This window comes from Blennius ocellaris (genome assembly GCF_963422515.1).
Source record: "Blennius ocellaris genome assembly, chromosome: 19".
NCBI lineage: Eukaryota > Metazoa > Chordata > Actinopteri > Blenniiformes > Blenniidae > Blennius > Blennius ocellaris.
The window spans coordinates 21,497,317-21,520,242 of NC_137668.1; the positions used below are offsets into that span (position 1 = coordinate 21,497,317).

General features: G+C 40.3%; 2 protein-coding genes across 2 annotated transcripts; both read right to left on the reverse strand.

Moving 5' to 3' along the window:
• Positions 1-3,810: 3,810 nt before the first annotated feature.
• On the reverse strand, positions 3,811-10,278 carry LOC308144010 (leukocyte elastase inhibitor-like). Its single transcript, XM_080514994.1, has 10 exons — positions 10,188-10,278; positions 9,783-9,964; positions 8,320-8,415; positions 7,588-7,716; positions 6,783-6,900; positions 5,678-5,820; positions 4,984-5,061; positions 4,710-4,799; positions 4,458-4,638; positions 3,811-4,321 (listed from the first exon to the last, which is right to left on the reverse strand). Exons 2-10 carry the CDS (start codon positions 9,957-9,959, stop codon positions 4,095-4,097), a joined length of 1,239 nt encoding a protein of 412 aa, XP_080371120.1. The 5' UTR covers positions 9,960-9,964; positions 10,188-10,278; the 3' UTR covers positions 3,811-4,094.
• Positions 10,279-12,948: 2,670 nt separating this feature from the next.
• LOC308144007 (leukocyte elastase inhibitor-like) lies at positions 12,949-19,386 on the reverse strand. Its single transcript, XM_080514991.1, has 10 exons — positions 19,296-19,386; positions 18,891-19,072; positions 17,428-17,523; positions 16,696-16,824; positions 15,888-16,005; positions 14,783-14,925; positions 14,089-14,166; positions 13,815-13,904; positions 13,563-13,743; positions 12,949-13,426 (listed from the first exon to the last, which is right to left on the reverse strand). The coding sequence occupies exons 2-10, from the start codon at positions 19,065-19,067 to the stop codon at positions 13,200-13,202; spliced, it is 1,239 nt and encodes a 412-aa protein (XP_080371117.1). The 5' UTR covers positions 19,068-19,072; positions 19,296-19,386; the 3' UTR covers positions 12,949-13,199.
• Positions 19,387-22,926: the final 3,540 nt, after the last annotated feature.

Sequence of the window (22,926 nt, forward strand, 5' to 3'; positions counted from 1 at the left end):
GCAAGAAGAACTAAGCACACACTCTTCATTCTACCAGCAGCACCAGCAGGAGTTAAAACCTAAAACAAACACTCATGTCTCTCTGTTGCAGAATGAGTGGACTGTTGACTACCCATTTTAAGTTTCCTCCTTACATACTAACATAAAATATTACATTAGACACAAAACTTAGACGCGCATAAACCACTCCATCTACACAAAAGGAATTGTTACTTAAATGAGAGTATTAACATACATGAGAAACAGAGTTCTTTCAGCAGCTCTTATCAAACTGCTGAGGAGCCAAGGTCACTAGAGACACACTGAACACAAACACTGCAGAACACAGCGGACAGTTTGCTTCAATAAACTCTAAAAGTGTCTTTAAACATACATTTTTCATCTTTTTTTAAAAATAAATTTTCTTTCCTTTGGTGAGTTTGTTTTTTATTTTATGTTTTCCAATCTTTGCGTTTTTACCTTTAGTTTTATCTACTTCTGTTGTGGACTGATTTGACTGTATGTTACCCTTATCTATGATTATTTCTATAATGTTAGTAGAACAATTTAGTGACACACAAAATCACACATAGCAACACAGAACAAGACGCGCTTCACATTTCAATAATTCCCAGAGCATCTTTTTAAACAATACATTTTAAACAATAATGAAATTTAGTGCGTTGGTGATGAATTATTGTCAGTTTTAATGGAGAATGGTCTGCAGCCCTATTTCTCCTCCTGTGGAGTCCTCGCATAAATACTCCACAGTCCTGGTCCCAGCTTGGGCTGTTCTCATAACAGACTTTGTTACTGCAGTGAAACGACCCCAAGACTTTCTGATCACCCATAACTCACCACTTGAAAAAATGACAAGACCAACAGGCTCACAGAAAGTGATCTCCTATCAGAGATCAGGTATAAAACTCATCGATCCTGCACCAGCCCACCACAGTGCTGAGTGACGTGCTGAGCAGATCGCACATAAAATTCACACAAACAAGACAGACAATTGAACACGAGGCTTCCACAAGCCCTCCAGCTAGCCGCACGCTCACAACTGTTGTTCACACAAAACCTCCCAGCTAGCAACGCTCACAACTGGGGCATCTCTCAGGAGTCCTTGCCCGAACTGCGCGAGGAGACTTCAGTCAGTGTCCTGAGAGGAACTTTCAATAATCAATCACCAACAAAATCCCAACAGAGTGCGACTGTTGTTCATTAACCAATAATTCAACTTCCATACTCACGGCCTCACTTAATTTTAACTTTAAATCAATATACAATCATCCATAACATTTATTCAATCTGTTCTTTTGATTTCGTCAAACAATAACATGGCAAGGCAGAATAAAACATTTTGCTCTTACCATGCTTGTTGTTCTCTTGAAATCCTGCCGACAACGCCAATTTGTAGTGGATAATTTCTGCTCCTCAGTGACGGCCGGAGGTTTGGAAAGATGAAGTGAGACACAGGGTGAGATGCTTAGAGTGGAATTTATTCAGACGTAAAGCCGGAGCGCTCCCACACCTGACAGACAAAGACACATCCCCCAAACTCTCCTCACACACACACAGGCATGCACAATCTGACCCACCCCCGACAAACTCTTCTCCGTTGTATATAAAGTCGTTTCCCTGTAATCTCATCCTTAGAGGCCAGTTGCTGGCGCCACCAGTAAAACAACGTTGATTAAGGGGCTCAAATCGAACAACAACGTAACCGGCCTGGGGTGGCAGTGACCTGGCAGATGGCATAAATATCAGTGAATACGTAGGCCCGAAATCAAACAGATCTTAGATATTCTACAACAGAAACAATCCGCAGCTTTCATAAACTTGGTGTTATTTCTTATGTGAGGGGGAGTCTGAAAGTGTGTGTTAATTCTCTTCTACACTTCAAACTACTGATTCTTCTCATTTGAGCACATTGAGGCATTCATTTGCCTGTAAACTTAGAAAAATAAATAAATAAAAGTTCCATGTGGTTTGCCAATTTTTCCTTTCTAAAAAGAGGAATGCTTGGACCAATGTTTCAAAGCCAAAAACTTATTTTGGCAAAATTTGAAACACGTTTTCTGCTTTTCCACTTTGTTTGCAACTCTCCAACACAGCTGCTGCAGAACAGAACACAATGATTCGACTTCTCTTTGTATTAGAAACACATTATCACTGGAAAATCTGTTCTATCTAAAACACCAACACAAATGTTCTCACTACTCATTATAGTTTTTTTTTAACATTATTTTTGGACAACCTGGAAGGTTCTGACATGCTCTGCTTATTGCTGGCCTACCTACATATAGATATTGTTGCAGCACAGGCTGATCCATTCACATATCGATGAAAGTGGATTAAAATAGATTACCGGTAATCTTGAACCATTATTGAAATATCTCTGAGTACATTAGAGCACAGTACAGTTCTGATGACTTTTAAAGGGTTAATTTGACTATTAGCAGGATCTGCATTCCAATCAAAGGGAGGTTTCATATAATTTTCATGGCTACTATATAGTTTCTGACAATTCCAACTCTGGAAGTGACAATCTCTGGAATTCAGTTGGTGGCAAATAATATGAAGCACTCTGATATTGAGGATTGTCACATCATCAAATATATAGTATTTTAGTCAAAAGACTTGACAGTACTTATTAAAGAAAGTGAAACTTTTTTCAGAGTCACAATTGACTTTACACTCTATTTTACATCGGTTTTTGTACAATGATTTTACGATGGTTTGCAATAATAATGATACACATATTCACTTCTCATTATTGGGGAATGATACGGGGAATAAACCTCACAGATTACATCACTGCATACATTTGATACTTTCTTAAAATTTTTCATTAAGCGACTAAGTAGTGTGTTTTTAACTGTTTTTGATTTCCTCCAGCAGGCTGTGCCATAAACCTGAAATACTGAGAGAGAGAGAGAGAGAGAGAGAGAGAGATAGAGAGCGTCATCTACAGGTTTGTACGGTGTATTTAATTTTTTTTAATCTTTTGATAGCTCCCATTAGAAAAATATTGCTGTTTTTTAACTAATGTTTTTTCTCTGAGTAACACTTCCAGTGTAACAGTCTTTTATTCTTCATTAGAATAAACTCTCCTGTGTTCCTGAGTTTTGCTAATCTGCTCCTTTCTTCATTAGATGACCTTACCATTGTTCCCATGTACTTATTTGAACACAAACAAAGAATATAAGATTTAAAATGGTGATGGTCACTGCCACCTTTCAGAAAAAAAGGCTTGAATTGTTCAGATCAGTTGTGACACTTGTAAATACTTCTAGTTGCTCAACCCTGGCTGTGGTTTTGATAATGTGCCCAAGCCTCCTCTTGGGGGCGCCAGAGAGCTTGAGAAGCAGCAGGAAGAAACTATGGTACTTTGATTCCTTTTCCAAGCACAACGGCTTTCTATATAGAGATTTTTCCCCCCTCTATTGTGATTTCTTCCCAGACATTGCAAGAAATAACGTGTGGCTTAAATTATTATTTATTTTTAGTAAATTACATTTTGAAAACTGAATTTATTGTGTGGTGAGTGAATGTGCATCTGGTGTGCAATATGAACATTTCTTGAACTAATATAAGAGGACAATAAAGAAAATGATTTTTATGTTGGTTCTCATGTCAGAAGACCAGTTTAGAGTTCCTGTGCGTTGATTCTGTCCTCCCACAATCCAAAACATTACATTTGATGTTATTGAACATGGGTGTGACCACCTTCTGCTTAGAAACAGCTTATTAGATTGTGGTGAGGAAAGAAAGTTCATCGTAAAAGCAATTGTAAAACAAAGAAGCATGACACAAATACAATTTCATATGTTTATTTTTTTTTTATGTTGACAGAAATAACATTTATTCATTAACTGATATAATCTTTAATAATTGATATTGTGATTACATGCATGCACAAACAAGACAAAGGCAAGTTTTGGACTTGGATTTTTCCAAAGTTTTGTTCGGTTACTGTTATTATTTGTTTTACCAGACAAGATATGCCATACCATGGCATTGGAAGCAAAGAATATTGACCTATACAGATGCAGTATTTATGCACAGGCCCGCCAACTCGAAGTGTGTCCAATGTGTACGTTTCACTGTCGTGATCACTCAGGGGAGGAGCATCTTCCAGCGAAGAGGATGGACTTAGTGGGTTTATATTGGATGAAAAAGAGGAAAGGGTGGTCTGCGAAGAATCTGATAGGAATTATCTCACGAGGATAACTGGTGACACCTCCAGTAACATCAGCAGCCACAGGTCCCTCCTCATTTACGTCCACAAACGACTTGTGGACCATTTTGGACAGCACCAGGTCCTTGGCTGAAGACATTCCTGTCAGATTGAAGGAAACGCGACCAGAATTCATTTGCAATGTCTACAGACAATGTGGTTTCTTTATATATACGTTTTTCAGTTACAGCACTTTGCTTCAAGACTTAACAGTTTGTGCATTTATTTCACATCTCACCAGAAAAGTCGCTCCATGAGACATCGAAAGCATCCGTCATGCCCATGCTCTTCAGGATGTCGTTCAAGTCGTACTTCTCCTCCATCTTGAAGCGAGGGAGACTCACCTCAACGAGATTTTTCGCCATCTTATCCACATCTGTCCACTCCACAAACTTCTTTAAGGTCAGCTCCTTTTCCACCTGCGTGTGGACGCTGATCAGTCCATCTGTTTCAAGTGCTTCGCCTGGTGAACTGCGCATGAATGTCTTACCTTCTCCAGGCCGGTGGTTCCGTCCTCGATGCCATTAGGCAGGATGATAAACATGCTCAGGTCCTCTCCTATGTAGGGCAACTCCAGGATCTGTTTGTAAAGATTTCAGTTTTTTTCATATTATTATTTTGATTTTCATATGAAGAATGAAGCTCATCTCTCATATGAAGATGAGCTCTACTCATCTCATTTTACTGAAATCTGTTCAAAAACAATAAAATGCAACATGGATGGACAAAAACACACTATACAAGTGGAGAACACAGGACATTACCTGGGAATTGACCTCTGGAATGGTGTTTATGCAGAGTTTTGTTATCTGCCGCATCATTTTCACTCGTTTGGTCTCAGTCTGAAGATGGAAAAAGGGAAAGATTACAAGCTGATGCATCAAAACTTCACAAAACGTTGATTCTCTTAATAACTGTAATTCAAGTTTGTTTGTTCACTTTATTGTTGTGTACAGCAGTTTGATACTATCATCTGACATAGTTTTAATTTGCAAAATCTGGTTGCATTTGACGATGCTATTAAATAATTGTCAGGCTTCTTCAGAAATGTATTTTTTGGATGAAAAATGGGAATGATTATGAAAGAAGGAATTCATCCTGGGCCAGAAGCTGGTACTGTACTTTCGCCTCATAGCAAGATATTTGTGGATGGAGATTACCTGTTATATTTTTGTGCATTGTGGTTTACCCCCCACAGTCCAAAACCGCGACTGGCCTTGAATGTCCAACCCTGCACAATGCTGTTTGATGCTCAGTGAATTTAAGGAACTTCATAATATCATTCTCATCTCTCTTTAGCGGAAGAGAGAACCAAACAGTTTCCTTAGTTAATAATTAATTTGTTGCATAGATAGCAAAATCAAAGCCAATGTGGCTACAGGTGGTGTGGTGGCAGACCTCAGATCATCTGTGTTATATTAAGTATAATTTCTTCAACGCTGTTCTGTGTGCAGTCACCTTGTTTATTCTGAAATAGTCATCAACCGTGTCTTCCTCCTTGAACTGCTTGGCCCATTTGCCTTTGAAGTAGATGGCGTTAACCAGCACCAGGCGGGTCATGTTGTCCACCACACCCTGCAGCAGAAGGTCCTTCACCTTACCTGGTGAGCGACACGGAGCAAAAGTATCACCATCATCATCATCATCGATTACTTTTCATGCGCTAAAAAAAATCTACGTTACAATATAACGACTCTCAGAAATTGAAAAATGCACGTTATTTCCTCTAAGTCAGGATAATTTTTGACAAAATCCAACAAATGTTCTGGAAAATATTATCAACATTTTACACTTGAGGTAAAATCTGGTTCAAAGCTAACCGGGATAAATTCCATACAACACAATGACAATGTACTTAGCTGAACTATGAGGGATTGGTGTGAGACACACTCAAACGAGGTGTGGAAACTTGAAAAACCAGAAACACGAAGCATTGCTCAAAACACAGGCAGTGCATTGAAACAAAATGACAAAGCAGTAGGGAGTTTCTGACAGGGAGTTGCTGACAGTGCAAAGGGTCAGAAAGCATTTCACTTCAGTGATTTACACACTGTGGTAACTAATGGCGGCCACACAGTTGTAGCCTGGGAATGAATGCCTTCCTTTGTGGAGTTTGTATGTCCTTCCTGCACATTTGTAGGAACTACATTTGAGGTTCACCCGTCATGCGGCAAGTAACCATATTTGATCACTTGTAGCTTTTTCTTATTCCTTTTCAAATCAATTATACAGTTATTAACCGATAATGAGCACATCGCATTTTTTTAAATGACAATTTGATGAAACGTTGAGATTTCTTTGAAGTTGTGAAATCTGTTGTCATTGCTGGTCAGTTTTAGACTTTTCAACAGATTTTGTTTGACTCTAGAAAATCCCAAACGTAATTAAAGTCCATCTTTCCATTTCCAAATATGAGTGTGTAAATCAAATGGTTTGTCTCTGTTTGTCCCGTGACATTCTTTCTTTCTTGCCTGGCTCCATTAATCCAATTATTTAAGTATGGGCTGAACGGTGCTTATTGGGATTAACACGCTGATATGATATCACTGCTTCCCAGACCCACCCTGTGTCTGCTTCTCCACCCAGCCGTTGATGTTGAGCCTGACCTCCTCTGCGCTCGATTTGAAGTCCACAGACTCAAGCTCGGCACTGTAGAACTTTTTGGTTTCTTCAAGAAATAGCTGTAGTCATAAAAAAAAAAAAAAACACACCTTTGAATGACCACTTTCACTCATTCACTGCAGGACAAATGATATCGTGCATAACACCACACTCATAAAGGACTGCTACATTCGATATGGAAAAAGTAGGTTAGTGGATGTGCAGGTTGAAACGTGTCGCCATGAACAAGTACTGTCTGAGAAAAGTACCAACTGCATGATGGATATTGTAGGATACAGTGTAGAGTTATACAATGTGTGCTAAAGTGGGCTAGAGCAATTTAATTGCTCTAAATGTATTGGTGTTACAGCATTGCTTTCATCCCAATTTAGTATAACACATTTACATTTTTTAATATTTTGATTAAATAACACGCAATTCATGCCTTTCCACAAATAAATGTTGTTGGACTATTGTTGTTTATTCACGATTTACAGGTTGTGATTTATATTCTCTCCAAGCATATAATCCAACAAGCATTCACTCTATAGCTTTTTTCTTTACCATTTGAGAAATAATATGTAATTCTTTGACTTTAAAAGTTAGATAGTTCAAATCTCTCCGATTGCACAACAATAATGCAAAAAAACCTTTGTGCACACACGAGTCAACTCTTTAATTTTTGTAGTGAGCAACTGTCGCGGTATGCAGTTAGACCAATGCTCACACACAGACACACACACACCCACACACCCACACACACACACCTTGACAAACTCGTAGGACTGCTCCCCGTACAGCCTGTTGGCCAGGTTGAGGTCGTACGGAGCAGCATCTTTGTAGAAACCTCTGAGGAGTTCAGCGAATTTGGCATGGATGTCATTCTGGGCCACGTTCTGGGGGGTTTCAGGCATTGCAGTAGTTATTTGAAAACAAACAAACAAACAAGCAAAAAACAAACACTGAGCCAAACACATCAAACACAACTTTCTCTATTGTTAGTGTTGATTCTTGTCATTTCCCACCTCACCTGTTAAGTGATGAGAACAGGCTCCAAACCATGCTCCATGCTACATGTTTCCATTGTTTTGAGATGATTTGAATGTTTGCAGCTTAAACATCGATTTTGGTTCATGTAGTGATAGTATTTGATTTATATTGTTTATTGAAGTTGAATTAGCCCTTTGTTAACCTGCTAACATCACTCACTTTGTTCCAACTGTCTGCACTTTGACCTTTGCACTGAAGCAGGTGGTAATGTTCTCATCATTTAAAGAAAAAATCATCTACACACTCCCCAAGATAAGAGAAAGTTGCTCTGTTCATGAGCCCAACCCCTGTACAAATTACAATGGGGGAAGAAAAAAAAAGTGCCCAAGTGAAACCCAATAAGGTCCAGAACTGAGATGTAAAACCACCCATGAAAGATTTAACTTAATACACTCAAACGCTCAATCACCCACCGGATTTTGTTGCTTATAGCCTGGAAAAAAACGCACCTGGGGCTCACTGGGTTGTGGGTTCGTGCTGGTGTCAGTGGCCATCGATTCTACCTCCGATGACCCTATTTCCTTTGACCTGGTGAACCCGAGCACCTGGAAGAGAAATGGAGCATTTTGTTTATTAGAATGAGTGACACTGTGAAGACAAAACAAAGTTAGGGTGCGGTTTTAATCCTAATGCGACACGACTATACAATCAAATCCTGACAGCAATCTGTGAAAGCACAAAACGAGCAATCCAATCTTAGCTTTTCTAAGTTTAAGGTGTTTAATGTGAGTTAAGAGTTAAGAGTTGAGCAAGTCTTGTTGCTGCACTACTGAATCCTTGAAAACTGATAATCCCAGGCGGTTTGCCCGCACACGTTTTTTACCCACGACGACCAGTGCACAGTTACATCAGCAGGTAAAATTCCATCCGAAGTTCATCTTCTTTATCCTTTGTCACAAATTTAAAAAAAACAACAACACCAAATTTGAAACTATTAATCTGAGAGCTGGTTTGAATTGTCCAGTTCAGCTGCCTTCCAATACACATCAGTCTGACAGATGTTGCTGCATCAACTTTCCATGTGCCGACAGCAGCCAAGATCCAAACATAAAATCATGATGAGAAGTATGCAGTTGTCAGGGTGCAGGGCATATTCAAAAGTAAAACAACAACAAAAACATTCATGAGATTAGATAAAAAGGTGATTCTGTCAAATTTAGTCAATCTTTGTATCTGGTCAAATGTATTAACCCACAGCGAGCAGCAAAACAGAGAAACAACACACAATACATACATTGACACATCTATTTACTTAGCAGATGAATGGCGGTTGGAATAAAACACTTCTTGTGCCAATTGGATCTGCATGAAGGTAAACTGAACCGACGACCTGGCGGTGACTTGGAGCATGGCTTTTTATCAAAGTTCTCATCTTGGTTGAATCATTGACACTGCTGAGTGGGTCACGTGCAATTTCGCAACAGCTGGATATATAAAAGAGCAGAGAGTACACGGCCTTGAAGGGAATTGCTAAAAGACTAAAGGACATTTGATAAAATGCTGTTCAGTCTCGTCTGCTGCGACCGGAGCCAGAGTAGGTGTGAAACATGTTCGCTAAATATATCAGTGCCTTTGGAGTGGATTGGAAACTTCACTCTATTGCATAAGGTACCACAGGTATACAGTTTAATGTGAATGAATACATTCATTCTGTACTGCACTGTACTGTTTAATACATAATAGACAGTGCACTCAGTGCACTACGAACATGACAGAACTTGAAACCTGAAAACCACACCCTTTTTATATTGTTGTCGAATAGAAGTGAAAAATTTCAACACTGTGACAAAACCACTGCAAAATCATTCACTACGTATGTGAGTTCTTTCAACACTACTGGGTGTGTTAACATAATGACTGTACTATTTTGTCTTGTTATTATTTTTTTTTCTTCCCCCCCCTGTGTGTGTACCTCTGACATCTGTGCAGCTGTGTTGCCCGCGGCCCCCAGCATCACCATGGCCAGGGCTGCAGAGATGCTGAACGGGGAGAAGAAGACATTCCCGGTGCTGTCGTCCTCGCTCAGCCTCTTCAGCAGAGCCAGAGCGAAGCTGGTGTTCGCGTCGTTCACAGGGACGGACATTGCCATTGTGTCTGTTCCAGAGGGGAAACAGTTTAGCAGCAAATGAGTGACAACTTGAATTTGACGACCGATTCAAAGAGCAAGATACAATTTATCCCTCAGCACAATTTTTAATTTACGATGAACTCTGAATATAACTTGCCAGTGGGTAGCTACAACACTATTATTGACAATTTGACTCAAACAATGTTAATGTCAGCTGACAGCAATAACAAAACACATCATTTAACTCACAAACAAGCTTGCCTCTTCCAGTCAGAGAGTATTGCTGATAATTCCAGTTGAGTGAAGCTCAGCTGGAGTGATGTGTGTTATTTAACATGAGGGCACTCCCAGTGTCGACGGTTGCAGCTTGGCAGAGTCAAGAGTCAACACCCATCTATGGAAAACACACCCATTGTGTTTGGGTGCACACGAAGTGGCAGTGGTGGGATGTGGATTCGAACTGTTTCCTCTGGACCATGACCAGAATGAAATGGAACATTTAGATCATCTAGAAACTGTAGTGGATAATTTCTGCTCCTCAGTGACGGCCGGAGGTTTGGAAAGATGAAGTGAGACACAGGGTGAGATGCTTAGAGTGGAATTTATTCAGACGTAAAGCCGGAGCGCTCCCACACCTGACAGACAAAGACACATTCCCCAAACTCTCCTCACACACACACAGGCATGCACAATCTGACCCACCCCCGACAAACTCTTCTCCGTTGTATATAAAGTCGTTTCCCTGTAATCTCATCCTTAGAGGCCAGTTGCTGGCGCCACCAGTAAAACAACGTTGATTAAGGGGCTCAAATCTAACAACAACGTAACCGGCCTGGGGTGGCAGTGACCTGGCAGATGGCATAAATATCAGTGAATACGTAGGCCCGAAATCAAACAGATCTTAGATATTCTACAACAGAAACAATCCGCAGCTTTCATAAACTTGGTGTTATTTCTTATGTGAGGGGGAGTCTGAAAGTGTGTGTTAATTCTCTTCTACACTTCAAACTACTGATTCTTCTCATTTGAGCACATTGAGGCATTCATTTGCCTGTAAACTTAGAAAAATAAATAAATAAAAGTTCCATGTGGTTTGCCAATTTTTCCTTTCTAAAAAGAGGAATGCTTGGACCAATGTTTCAAAGCCAAAAACTTATTTTGGCAAAATTTGAAACACGTTTTCTGCTTTTCCACTTTGTTTGCAACTCTCCAACACAGCTGCTGCAGAACAGAACACAATGATTCGACTTCTCTTTGTATTAGAAACACATTATCACTGGAAAATCTGTTCTATCTAAAACACCAACACAAATGTTCTCACTACTCATTATAGTTTTTTTTTAACATTATTTTTGGACAACCTGGAAGGTTCTGACATGCTCTGCTTATTGCTGGCCTACCTACATATAGATATTGTTGCAGCACAGGCTGATCCATTCACATATCGATGAAAGTGGATTAAAATAGATTACCGGTAATCTTGAACCATTATTGAAATATCTCTGAGTACATTAGAGCACAGTACAGTTCTGATGACTTTTAAAGGGTTAATTTGACTATTAGCAGGATCTGCATTCCAATCAAAGGGAGGTTTCATATCATTTTCATGGCTACTATATAGTTTCTGACAATTCCAACTCTGGAAGTGACAATCTCTGGAATTCAGTTGGTGGCAAATAATATGAAGCACTCTGATATTGAGGATTGTCACATCATCAAATATATAGTATTTTAGTCAAAAGACTTGACAGTACTTATTAAAGAAAGTGAAACTTTTTTCAGAGTCACAATTGACTTTACACTCTATTTTACATCGGTTTTTGTACAATGATTTTACGATGGTTTGCAATAATAATGATACACATATTCACTTCTCATTATTGGGGAATGATACGGGGAATAAACCTCACAGATTACATCACTGCATACATTTGATACTTTCTTAAAATTTTTCATTAAGCGACTAAGTAGTGTGTTTTTAACTGTTTTTGATTTCCTCCAGCAGGCTGTGCCATAAACCTGAAATACTGAGAGAGAGAGAGAGAGAGAGAGAGAGAGAGAGAGAGAGAGAGAGAGAGAGAGAGAGAGAGAGAGAGAGAGAGAGAGAGTGTCATCTACAGGTTTGTACGGTGTATTTAATTTTTTTTAATCTTTTGATAGCTCCCATTCGAAAAATATTGCTGTTTTTTAACTAATGTTTTTTCTCTGAGTAACACTTCCAGTGTAACAGTCTTTTATTCTTCATTAGAATAAACTCTCCTGTGTTCCTGAGTTTTGCTAATCTGCTCCTTTCTTCATTAGATGACCTTACCATTGTTCCCATGTACTTATTTGAACACAAACAAAGAATATAAGATTTAAAATGGTGATGGTCACTGCCACCTTTCAGAAAAAAAGACTTGAATTGTTCAGATCAGTTGTGACACTTGTAAATACTTCTAGTTGCTCAACCCTGGCTGTGGTTTTGATAATGTGCCCAAGCCTCCTCTTGGGGGCGCCAGAGAGCTTGAGAAGCAGCAGGAAGAAACTATGGTACTTTGATTCCTTTTCCAAGCACAACGGCTTTCTATATAGAGATTTTTCCCCCCTCTATTGTGATTTCTTCCCAGACATTGCAAGAAATAACGTGTGGCTTAAATTATTATTTATTTTTAGTAAATTACATTTTGAAAACTGAATTTATTGTGTGGTGAGTGAATGTGCATCTGGTGTGCAATATGAACATTTCTTGAACTAATATAAGAGGACAATAAAGAAAATGATTTTTATGTTGGTTCTCATGTCAGAAGACCAGTTTAGAGTTCCTGTGCGTTGATTCTGTCCTCCCACAATCCAAAACATTACATTTGATGTTATTGAACATGGGTGTGACCACCTTCTGCTTAGAAACAGCTTATTAGATTGTGGTGAGGAAAGAAAGTTCATCGTAAAAGCAATTGTAAAACAAAGAAGCATGACACAAATACAATTTCATATGTTTATTTTTTTTTTATGTTGACAGAAATAACATTTATTCATTAACTGATATAATCTTTAATAATTGATATTGTGATTACATGCATGCACATACAAGACAAAGGCAAGTTTTGGACTTGGATTTTTCCAAAGTTTTGTTCGGTTACTGTTATTATTTGTTTTACCAGACAAGATATGCCATACCATGGCATTGGAAGCAAAGAATATTGACCTATACAGATGCAGTATTTATGCACAGGCCCGCCAACTCGAAGTGTGTCCAATGTGTACGTTTCACTGTCGTGATCACTCAGGGGAGGAGCATCTTCCAGCGAAGAGGATGGACTTAGTGGGTTTATATTGGATGAAAAAGAGGAAAGGGTGGTCTGCGAAGAATCTGATAGGAATTATCTCACGAGGATAACTGATGACACCTCCAGTAACATCAGCAGCCACAGGTCCCTCCTCATTTACGTCCACAAACGACTTGTGGACCATTTTGGACAGCACCAGGTCCTTGGCTGAAGACATTCCTGTCAGATTGAAGGAAACGCGACCAGAATTCATTTGCAATGTCTACAGACAATGTGGTTTCTTTATATATACGTTTTTCAGTTACAGCACTTTGCTTCAAGACTTAACAGTTTGTGCATTTATTTCACATCTCACCAGAAAAGTCGCTCCATGAGACATCGAAAGCATCCGTCATGCCCATGCTCTTCAGGACGTCGTTCAAGTCATACTTCTCCTCCATCTTGAAGCGAGGGAGACTCACCTCAACGAGATTTTTCCCCATCTTATCCACATCTGTCCACTCCACAAACTTCTTTAAGGTCAGCTCCTTTTCCACCTGCGTGTGGACGCTGATCAGTCCATCTGTTTCAAGTGCTTCGCCTGGTGAACTGCGCATGAATGTCTTACCTTCTCCAGGCCGGTGGTTCCGTCCTCGATGCCATTAGGCAGGATGATAAACATGCTCAGGTCCTCTCCTATGTAGGGCAACTCCAGGATCTGTTTGTAAAGATTTCAGTTTTTTTCATATTATTATTTTGATTTTCATATGAAGAATGAAGCTCATCTCTCATATGAAGATGAGCTCTACTCATCTCATTTTACTGAAATCTGTTCAAAAACAATAAAATGCAACATGGATGGACAAAAACACACTATACAAGTGGAGAAAACAGGACATTACCTGGGAATTGACCTCTGGAATGGTGTTTATGCAGAGTTTTGTTATCTGCCGCATCATTTTCACTCGTTTGGTCTCAGTCTGAAGATGGAAAAAGGGAAAGATTACAAGCTGATGCATCAAAACTTCACAAAACGTTGATTCTCTTAATAACTGTAATTCAAGTTTGTTTGTTCACTTTATTGTTGTGTACAGCAGTTTGATACTATCATCTGACATAGTTTTAATTTGCAAAATCTGGTTGCATTTGACGATGCTATTAAATAATTGTCAGGCTTCTTCAGAAATGTATTTTTTGGATGAAAAATGGGAATGATTATGAAAGAAGGAATTCATCCTGGGCCAGAAGCTGGTACTGTACTTTCGCCTCATAGCAAGATATTTGTGGATGGAGATTACCTGTTATATTTTTGTGCATTGTGGTTTACCCCCCACAGTCCAAAACCGCGACTGGCCTTGAATGTCCAACCCTGCACAATGCTGTTTGATGCTCAGTGAATTTAAGGAACTTCATAATATCATTCTCATCTCTCTTTAGCGGAAGAGAGAACCAAACAGTTTCCTTAGTTAATAATTAATTTGTTGCATAGATAGCAAAATCAAAGCCAATGTGGCTACAGGTGGTGTGGTGGCAGACCTCAGATCATCTGTGTTATATTAAGTATAATTTCTTCAACGCTGTTCTGTGTGCAGTCACCTTGTTTATTCTGAAATAGTCATCAACCGTGTCTTCCTCCTTGAACTGCTTGGCCCATTTGCCTTTGAAGTAGATGGCGTTAACCAGCACCAGGCGGGTCATGTTGTCCACCACACCCTGCAGCAGAAGGTTCTCCACCTTACCTGGTGAGCGACACGGAGCAAAAGTATCACCATCATCATCATCATCGATTACTTTTCATGCGCTAAAAAAAATCTACGTTACAATATAACGACTCTCAGAAATTGAAAAATGCACGTTATTTCCTCTAAGTCAGGATAATTTTTGACAAAATCCAACAAATGTTCTGGAAAATATTATCAACATTTTACACTTGAGGTAAAATCTGGTTCAAAGCTAACCGGGATAAATTCCATACAACACAATGACAATGTACTTAGCTGAACTATGAGGGATTGGTGTGAGACACACTCAAACGAGGTGTGGAAACTTGAAAAACCAGAAACACGAAGCATTGCTCAAAACACAGGCAGTGCATTGAAACAAAATGACAAAGCAGTAGGGAGTTTCTGACAGGGAGTTGCTGACAGTGCAAAGGGTCAGAAAGCATTTCACTACAGTGATTTACACACTATGGTAACTAATGGCGGCCACACAGTTGTAGCCTGGGAATGAATGCCTTCCTTTGTGGAGTTTGTATGTCCTTCCTGCACATTTGTAGGAACTACATTTGAGGTTCACCCGTCATGCGGCAAGTAACCATATTTGATCACTTGTAGCTTTTTCTTATTCCTTTTCAAATCAATTATACAGTTATTAACCGATAATGAGCACATCGCATTTTTTTAAATGACAATTTGATGAAACGTTGAGATTTCTTTGAAGTTGTGAAATCTGTTGTCATTGCTGGTCAGTTTTAGACTTTTCAACAGATTTTGTTTGACTCTAGAAAATCCCAAACGTAATTAAAGTCCATCTTTCCATTTCCAAATATGAGTGTGTAAATCAAATGGTTTGTCTCTGTTTGTCCCGTGACATTCTTTCTTTCTTGCCTGGCTCCATTAATCCAATTATTTAAGTATGGGCTGAACGGTGCTTATTGGGATTAACACGCTGATATGATATCACTGCTTCCCAGACCCACCCTGTGTCTGCTTCGCCACCCAGCCGTTGATGTTGAGCCTGACCTCCTCTGCGCTCGATTTGAAGTCCACAGACTCAAGCTCGGCACTGTAGAACTTTTTGGTTTCTTCAAGAAATAGCTGTAGTCATAAAAAAAAAAAAAAAACACACCTTTGAATGACCACTTTCACTCATTCACTGCAGGACAAATGATATCGTGCATAACACCACACTCATAAAGGACTGCTACATTCGATATGGAAAAAGTAGGTTAGTGGATGTGCAGGTTGAAACGTGTCGCCATGAACAAGTACTGTCTGAGAAAAGTACCAACTGCATGATGGATATTGTAGGATACAGTGTAGAGTTATACAATGTGTGCTAAAGTGGGCTAGAGCAATTTAATTGCTCTAAATGTATTGGTGTTACAGCATTGCTTTCATCCCAATTTAGTATAACACATTTACATTTTTTAATATTTTGATTAAATAACACGCAATTCATGCCTTTCCACAAATAAATGTTGTTGGACTATTGTTGTTTGATCACGATTTACAGGTTGTGATTTATATTCTCTCCAAGCATATAATCCAACAAGCATTCACTCTATAGCTTTTTTCTTTACTATTTGAGAAATAATATGTAATTCTTTGACTTTAAAAGTTAGATAGTTCAAATCTCTCCGATTGCACAACAATAATCCAAAAAAACCTTTGTGCACACACGAGTCAACTCTTTAATTTTTGTAGTGAGCAACTGTCGCGGTATGCAGTTAGACCAATGCTCACACACAGACACACACACACCCACACACCCACACACACACACACCTTGACAAACTCGTAGGACTGCTCCCCGTACAGCCTGTTGGCCAGGTTGAGGTCGTACGGAGCAGCATCTTTGTAGAAACCTCTGAGGAGTTCAGCGAATTTGGCATGGATGTCATTCTGGGCCACGTTCTGGGGGGTTTCAGGCATTGCAGTAGTTATTTGAAAACAAACAAACAAACAAGCAAAAAACAAACACTGAGCCAAACACATCAAACACAACTTTCTCTATTGTTAGTGTTGATTCTTGTCATTTCCCACCTCACCTGTTAAGTGATGAGAACAGGCTCCAAACCATGCTCCATGCTACATGTTTCCATTGTTTTGAGATGATTTGAATGTTTGCAGCTTAAACATCGATTTTGGTTCATGTAGTGATAGTATTTGATTTATATTGTTTATTGAAGTTGAATTAGCCCTTTGTTAACCTGCTAACATCACTCACTTTGTTCCAACTGTCTGCACTTTGACCTTTGCACTGAAGCAGGTGGTAATGTTCTCATCATTTAAAGAAAAAATCATCTACACACTCCCCAAGATAAGAGAAAGTTGCTCTGTTCATGAGCCCAACCCCTGTACAAATTACAATGGGGGAAGAAAAAAAAAGTGCCCAAGTGAAACCCAATAAGGTCCAGAACTGAGATGTAAAACCACCCATGAAAGATTTAACTTAATACACTCAAACGCTCAATCACCCACCGGATTTTGTTGCTTATAGCCTGGAAAAAAACGCACCTGGGGCTCACTGGGTTGTGGGTTCGTGCTGGTGTCAGTGGCCATCGATTCTACCTTCGATGACCCTATTTCCTTTGACCTGGTGAACCCGAGCACCTGGAAGAGAAATGGAGCATTTTGTTTATTAGAATGAGTGACACTGTGAAGACAAAACAAAGTTAGGGTGCGGTTTTAATCCTAATGCGACACGACTATACAATCAAATCCTGACAGCAATCTGTGAAAGCACAAAACGAGCAATCCAATCTTAGCTTTTCTAAGTTTAAGGTGTTTAATGTGAGTTAAGAGTTAAGAGTTGAGCAAGTCTTGTTGCTGCACTACTGAATCCTTGAAAACTGATAATCCCAGGCGGTTTGCCCGCACAAGTTTTTTACCCACGACGACCAGTGCACAGTTACATCAGCAGGTAAAATTCCATCCGAAGTTCATCTTCTTTATCCTTTGTCACAAATTTAAAAAAAACAACAACACCAAATTTGAAACTATGAATCTGAGAGCTGGTTTGAATTGTCCAGTTCAGCTGCCTTCCAATACACATCAGTCTGACAGATGTTGCTGCATCAACTTTCCATGTGCCGACAGCAGCCAAGATCCAAACATAAAATCATGATGAGAAGTATGCAGTTGTCAGGGTGCAGGGCATATTCAAAAGTAAAACAACAACAAAAACATTCATGAGATTAGATAAAAAGGTGATTCTGTCAAATTTAGTCAATCTTTGTATCTGGTCAAATGTATTAACCCACAGCGAGCAGCAAAACAGAGAAACAACACACAATACATACATTGACACATCTATTTACTTAGCAGATGAATGGCGGTTGGAATAAAACACTTCTTGTGCCAATTGGATCTGCATGAAGGTAAACTGAACCGACGACCTGGCGGTGACTTGGAGCATGGCTTTTTATCAAAGTTCTCATCTTGGTTGAATCATTGACACTGCTGAGTGGGTCACGTACAATTTCGCAACAGCTGGATATATAAAAGAGCAGAGAGTACACGGCCTTGAAGGGAATTGCTAAAAGAGTAAAGGACATTTGATAAAATGCTGTTCAGTCTCGTCTGCTGCGACCGGAGCCAGAGTAGGTGTGAAACATGTTCGCTAAATATATCAGTGCCTTTGGAGTGGATTGGAAACTTCACTCTATTGCATAAGGTACCACAGGTATACAGTTTAATGTGAATGAATACATTCATTCTGTACTGCACTGTACTGTTTAATACATAATAGACAGTGCACTCAGTGCACTACGAACATGACAGAACTTGAAACCTGAAAACCACACCCTTTTTATATTGTTGTCGAATAGAAGTGAAAAATTCCAACACTGTGAATAAACCACTGCAAAATCATTCACTGCGTATGTGAGTTCTTTCAACACTACTGGGTGTGTTAACATAATGACTGTACTATTTTGTCTTGTTATTATTTTTTTTTCTTCCCCCCCCTGTGTGTGTACCTCTGACATCTGTGCAGCTGTGTTGCCCGCGGCCCCCAGCATCACCATGGCCAGGGCTGCAGAGATGCTGAACGGGGAGAAGACGACATTCCCGGTGCTGTCGTCCTCGCTCAGCCTCTTCAGCAGAGCCAGAGCGAAGCTGGTGTTCGCGTCGTTCACAGGGACGGACATTGCCATTGTGTCTGTTCCAGAGGGGAAACAGTTTAGCAGCAAATGAGTGACAACTTGAATTTGACGACCGATTCAAAGAGCAAGATACAATTTATCCCTCAGCACAATTTTTAATTTACGATGAACTCTGAATATAACTTGCCAGTGGGTAGCTACAACACTATTATTGACAATTTGACTCAAACAATGTTAATGTCAGCTGACAGCAATAACAAAACACATCATTTAACTCACAAACAAGCTTGCCTCTTCCAGTCAGAGAGTATTGCTGATAATTCCAGTTGAGTGAAGCTCAGCTGGAGTGATGTGTGTTATTTAACATGAGGGCACTCCCAGTGTCGACGGTTGCAGCTTGGCAGAGTCAAGAGTCAACACCCATCTATGGAAAACACACCCATTGTGTTTGGGTGCGCACGAAGTGGCAGTGGTGGGATGTGGATTCGAACTGTTTCCTCTGGACCATGACCAGAATGAAATGGAACATTTAGATCATCTAGAAACTGTAGTGGATAATTTCTGCTCCTCAGTGACGGCCGGAGGTTTGGAAAGATGAAGTGAGACACAGGGTGAGATGCTTAGAGTGGAATTTATTCAGACGTAAAGCCGGAGCGCTCCCACACCTGACAGACAAAGACACATTCCCCAAACTCTCCTCACACACACACAGGCATGCACAATCTGACCCACCCCCGACAAACTCTTCTCCGTTGTATATAAAGTCGTTTCCCTGTAATCTCATCCTTCGAGGCCAGTTGCTGGCGCCACCAGTAAAACAACGTTGATTAAGGGGCTCAAATCTAACAACAACGTAACCGGCCTGGGGTGGCAGTGACCTGGCAGATGGCATAAATATCAGTGAATACGTAGGCCCGAAATCAAACAGATCTTAGATATTCTACAACAAATCCCTCCTTTTTGATCGTGAGATCAACACTACTACCAATACACATACAAGATGGAGACTTTAGCATATAAGATGGAATAATGCATTCACATTCACACTTACAACATTCATGATGACATCACATTTTGCTCTGGCAAAACACACTCTTTGTTGCATCTCATTTTTCTTTCTTTGCTTTGAATTTAATTGGTCACACAAACTCCCCCTTGACTCGCAGCCCCTCCGAGGTACATAAACCAGCCCTTTCAACACAACTATACACATAAGAATGTGCAGATGTTTACCAAATCAGTTGGAAAGTCACAGAGAATGCAACCTAGAGACTTTGAGCCGAGGATCCAGCCCAAACCTCACCTTCCCCTTGGCCAATTCGGGAAAGGAGTAAAAGAGCTGGTCCCCTCTGCATCTATGTGTGACCCAGAGAAACGGATTACAAAGTTACAAAGTCATACAATGCAATGCATGAGTCCATTGAAATCATCAAAAAGACAATACAATTGTAACATTTACATATCACAGTACCATCATTTGAAACATGTCAATCCGTAATCTGTACAGGAGTAATACTGATTAAGGTATCAAACATACAAAGTAATAAACTCTTTTTAACAATGCTGTAGCAGCAATGTGTTTTTCTTTTTTTTAATAAGGAAATAAAATGAATCTTTATTGAAAATCACAGCATCAAAGAAAACAGTAGATATTTAAGGCACATTCCCGTTGAGGTCCCTCCTTTTCGGTTGTATGGTGCACAGGACCCCAAAATACAGTGATATTGATTACCTGAGATCTTGAGCATGGAGTATATATTGATTAGTGTCATTGATTATCGAAACAAGGTGAGAATCATCTTTATTATTCACTCACAATCATCATTGTCTAATTAAAATGTACCTATATCTACTTGAGTATTGTATTGATTAGACCTGATTAAGACGAATTAAGAGTACCAACAGTACCTTCATCTATTCACTACTGATTAATAAACAAAACCTTCTCACTCCTTGTTGTTCGCGATCCACTTCAGCCTGTAATCTTCTTCTTTTTCAACCATAGGGGATGCCACGACCTGAACTGCCTGAAATGTGGTTTTAGTCACTCTCCTGCACATGAATCTTACAGTTGCAGCTCCGCAGATGATTATCATCGCTAAAGCAATCACACCTGTAATCACAGTTACCAGAAATCTGACCAGCCCAGTTCCCCAAGATCCAAACATGCCTCCAAAATTCCCCAAATCAAAACCATGTGAATCGTGAAGTTCCGCTATTCCATTAGCCGTATCATGAACTAAATCAATCCCCTCTCTCGTTGCATCAGAAATGTAAACACAGCACTCAGTCCCAATCACCATACACACACCTCCCTGAGCTGCCAGCACCATATCTAATGCCGTTCTATTCTCCAACGCCACTGATTTTACCTCCTGCAACTCCTTGTTGATTAGCATACACAAAATAAAATGGAAGCATCACTCCAAACACCTGTTGACCAGTAGACAAGCTCCGAACCTGTCGATGTGAAGGGTGATACAATCCCAAAACTTCTGCCGTATCGACTTTCCTGATCATTGGGATCAGATAAGCCAGATAGCAAACTCCACTAAAACCAGTTGGAACGCACCTGTACGCTTTCTCACCACAGATCATGTAAACTTCTTCCGGCAGCTTCACTTTCGTCGTCTGCACCTCAATCACCTCCAGACACGAGCTCACTCCTAACTGCTCTCCTTCTCCTGGCACCTGTCCTTGTACCTTCATTAAGGGCAGGTCCCACTCCACACCAGTCAAACAACCTTCCAGGCGGTGCAGTTGGGATCTCCCTCCAGCTGCTCTCTTGTGAAGCACCAGAACCCGCATGGGCTCGGACGCTGAAGATTCCCCAGATTCAGAGTCACTTCAACTCTTGACCTTGTTGTCTGCACCACTGTGACGTGTTCAGATGCCAGCGAACCCCACCACAGCTTTTCCTGTGAACATACTTGGGGGACGCTATAAAACAGTCATTAACAGCACACCTGTTATTGCTGCAGTGAAACAAAGCCTGCTTCACTGATCTTGGCTTTCGCTTCAGTCCTTCTGTGCCGGAGAAGTGATCGTCGTCATCGTCGTCTGGACCGCTGCTAAGTGCCGAGGCACTCGCCGCTCCAGTATCAAAGTTCATGTGTCTTGGATCTTCATCCATTTTGGTAAACAGGTAAGCCGACCTGTCTGAATCTGTGAATGCACACCTCCTGCATCCACAGCGAGGGAAAGGATACCATGGATCCCGAACGCCAGCAGTAGGATGATGGACACCCATCCTACCACTCGTTTGAAGGCTCTCTGTCCTTCTTCAAGTTGGTCGGTGCCGGCTTGGTCTGCCAGTGACGAGTTGGTCTGGGGTGACGAGCAGCACCGTGTCGCATGTACCCACTCTGCTCTCCCCTCCTTTTCAGAGCGGTTTTCATCACGTTCAGCACCTGGTATGGAGCTTTCTGTCTGGGAAACAAAAACTCAGATAGAGACTTGATTAATGCATCATCCACGTGAAGTGGTTCAGTTGGTTCCTCTCCAGGCTTCAGCAGTCTCCTGGATACCTGCAAATGAAATTTCCTCAAAGTTTCTGTGAGTTTTAACACAGACGTAGTCACATAGTCATCAGTCCCTTGTAAAGTCGTCTGTATTTTCTTGATTGATTGAAATAGCCACATGACTCACTATGAAAGCTAGGAACTCACACTGGAGTCCCGTCACGTCCACACTGACTCTAAATTTTCCTTCAAATGTTAGTTGTGTTTGTCTGGGTTTTGGATAATTTATTTCTTTTGGCTTCTCACCAGAAAATTGTTCAGACAATCAGGATTGTGATAACCAACAGGGTGATCAGGCCTGCTCGATTACCCCAATGCAGATGCTGAAATGGCTTCTAATAGCATCTATATTGTTGATTCCACATAAACAAACAAACAAACAAACAAAA

What these genes read in the sequence shown, in the direction of transcription:
- LOC308144010 (XM_080514994.1), bottom strand. Translation starts at nt 9,959, where the DNA reads ATGGCAATGTCCGTCCCTGTGAACGACGCGAACACCAGCTTCGCTCTG. An exon ending in ACTATTTCAGAATAAACAAG is followed by an intron (nt 5,062 to 5,677) that starts GTGACTGCACAC and finishes TTCCATCTTCAG; the next exon opens with ACTGAGACCAAACGAGTGAA. An exon ending in CTCATGGAGCGACTTTTCTG is followed by an intron (nt 4,322 to 4,457) that starts GTGAGATGTGAA and finishes TCAATCTGACAG; the next exon opens with GAATGTCTTCAGCCAAGGAC.
- LOC308144007 (XM_080514991.1), bottom strand. Translation starts at nt 19,067, where the DNA reads ATGGCAATGTCCGTCCCTGTGAACGACGCGAACACCAGCTTCGCTCTG. An exon ending in TTCCAGAGGTCAATTCCCAG is followed by an intron (nt 13,905 to 14,088) that starts GTAATGTCCTGT and finishes CTTTACAAACAG; the next exon opens with ATCCTGGAGTTGCCCTACAT. An exon ending in CTCATGGAGCGACTTTTCTG is followed by an intron (nt 13,427 to 13,562) that starts GTGAGATGTGAA and finishes TCAATCTGACAG; the next exon opens with GAATGTCTTCAGCCAAGGAC.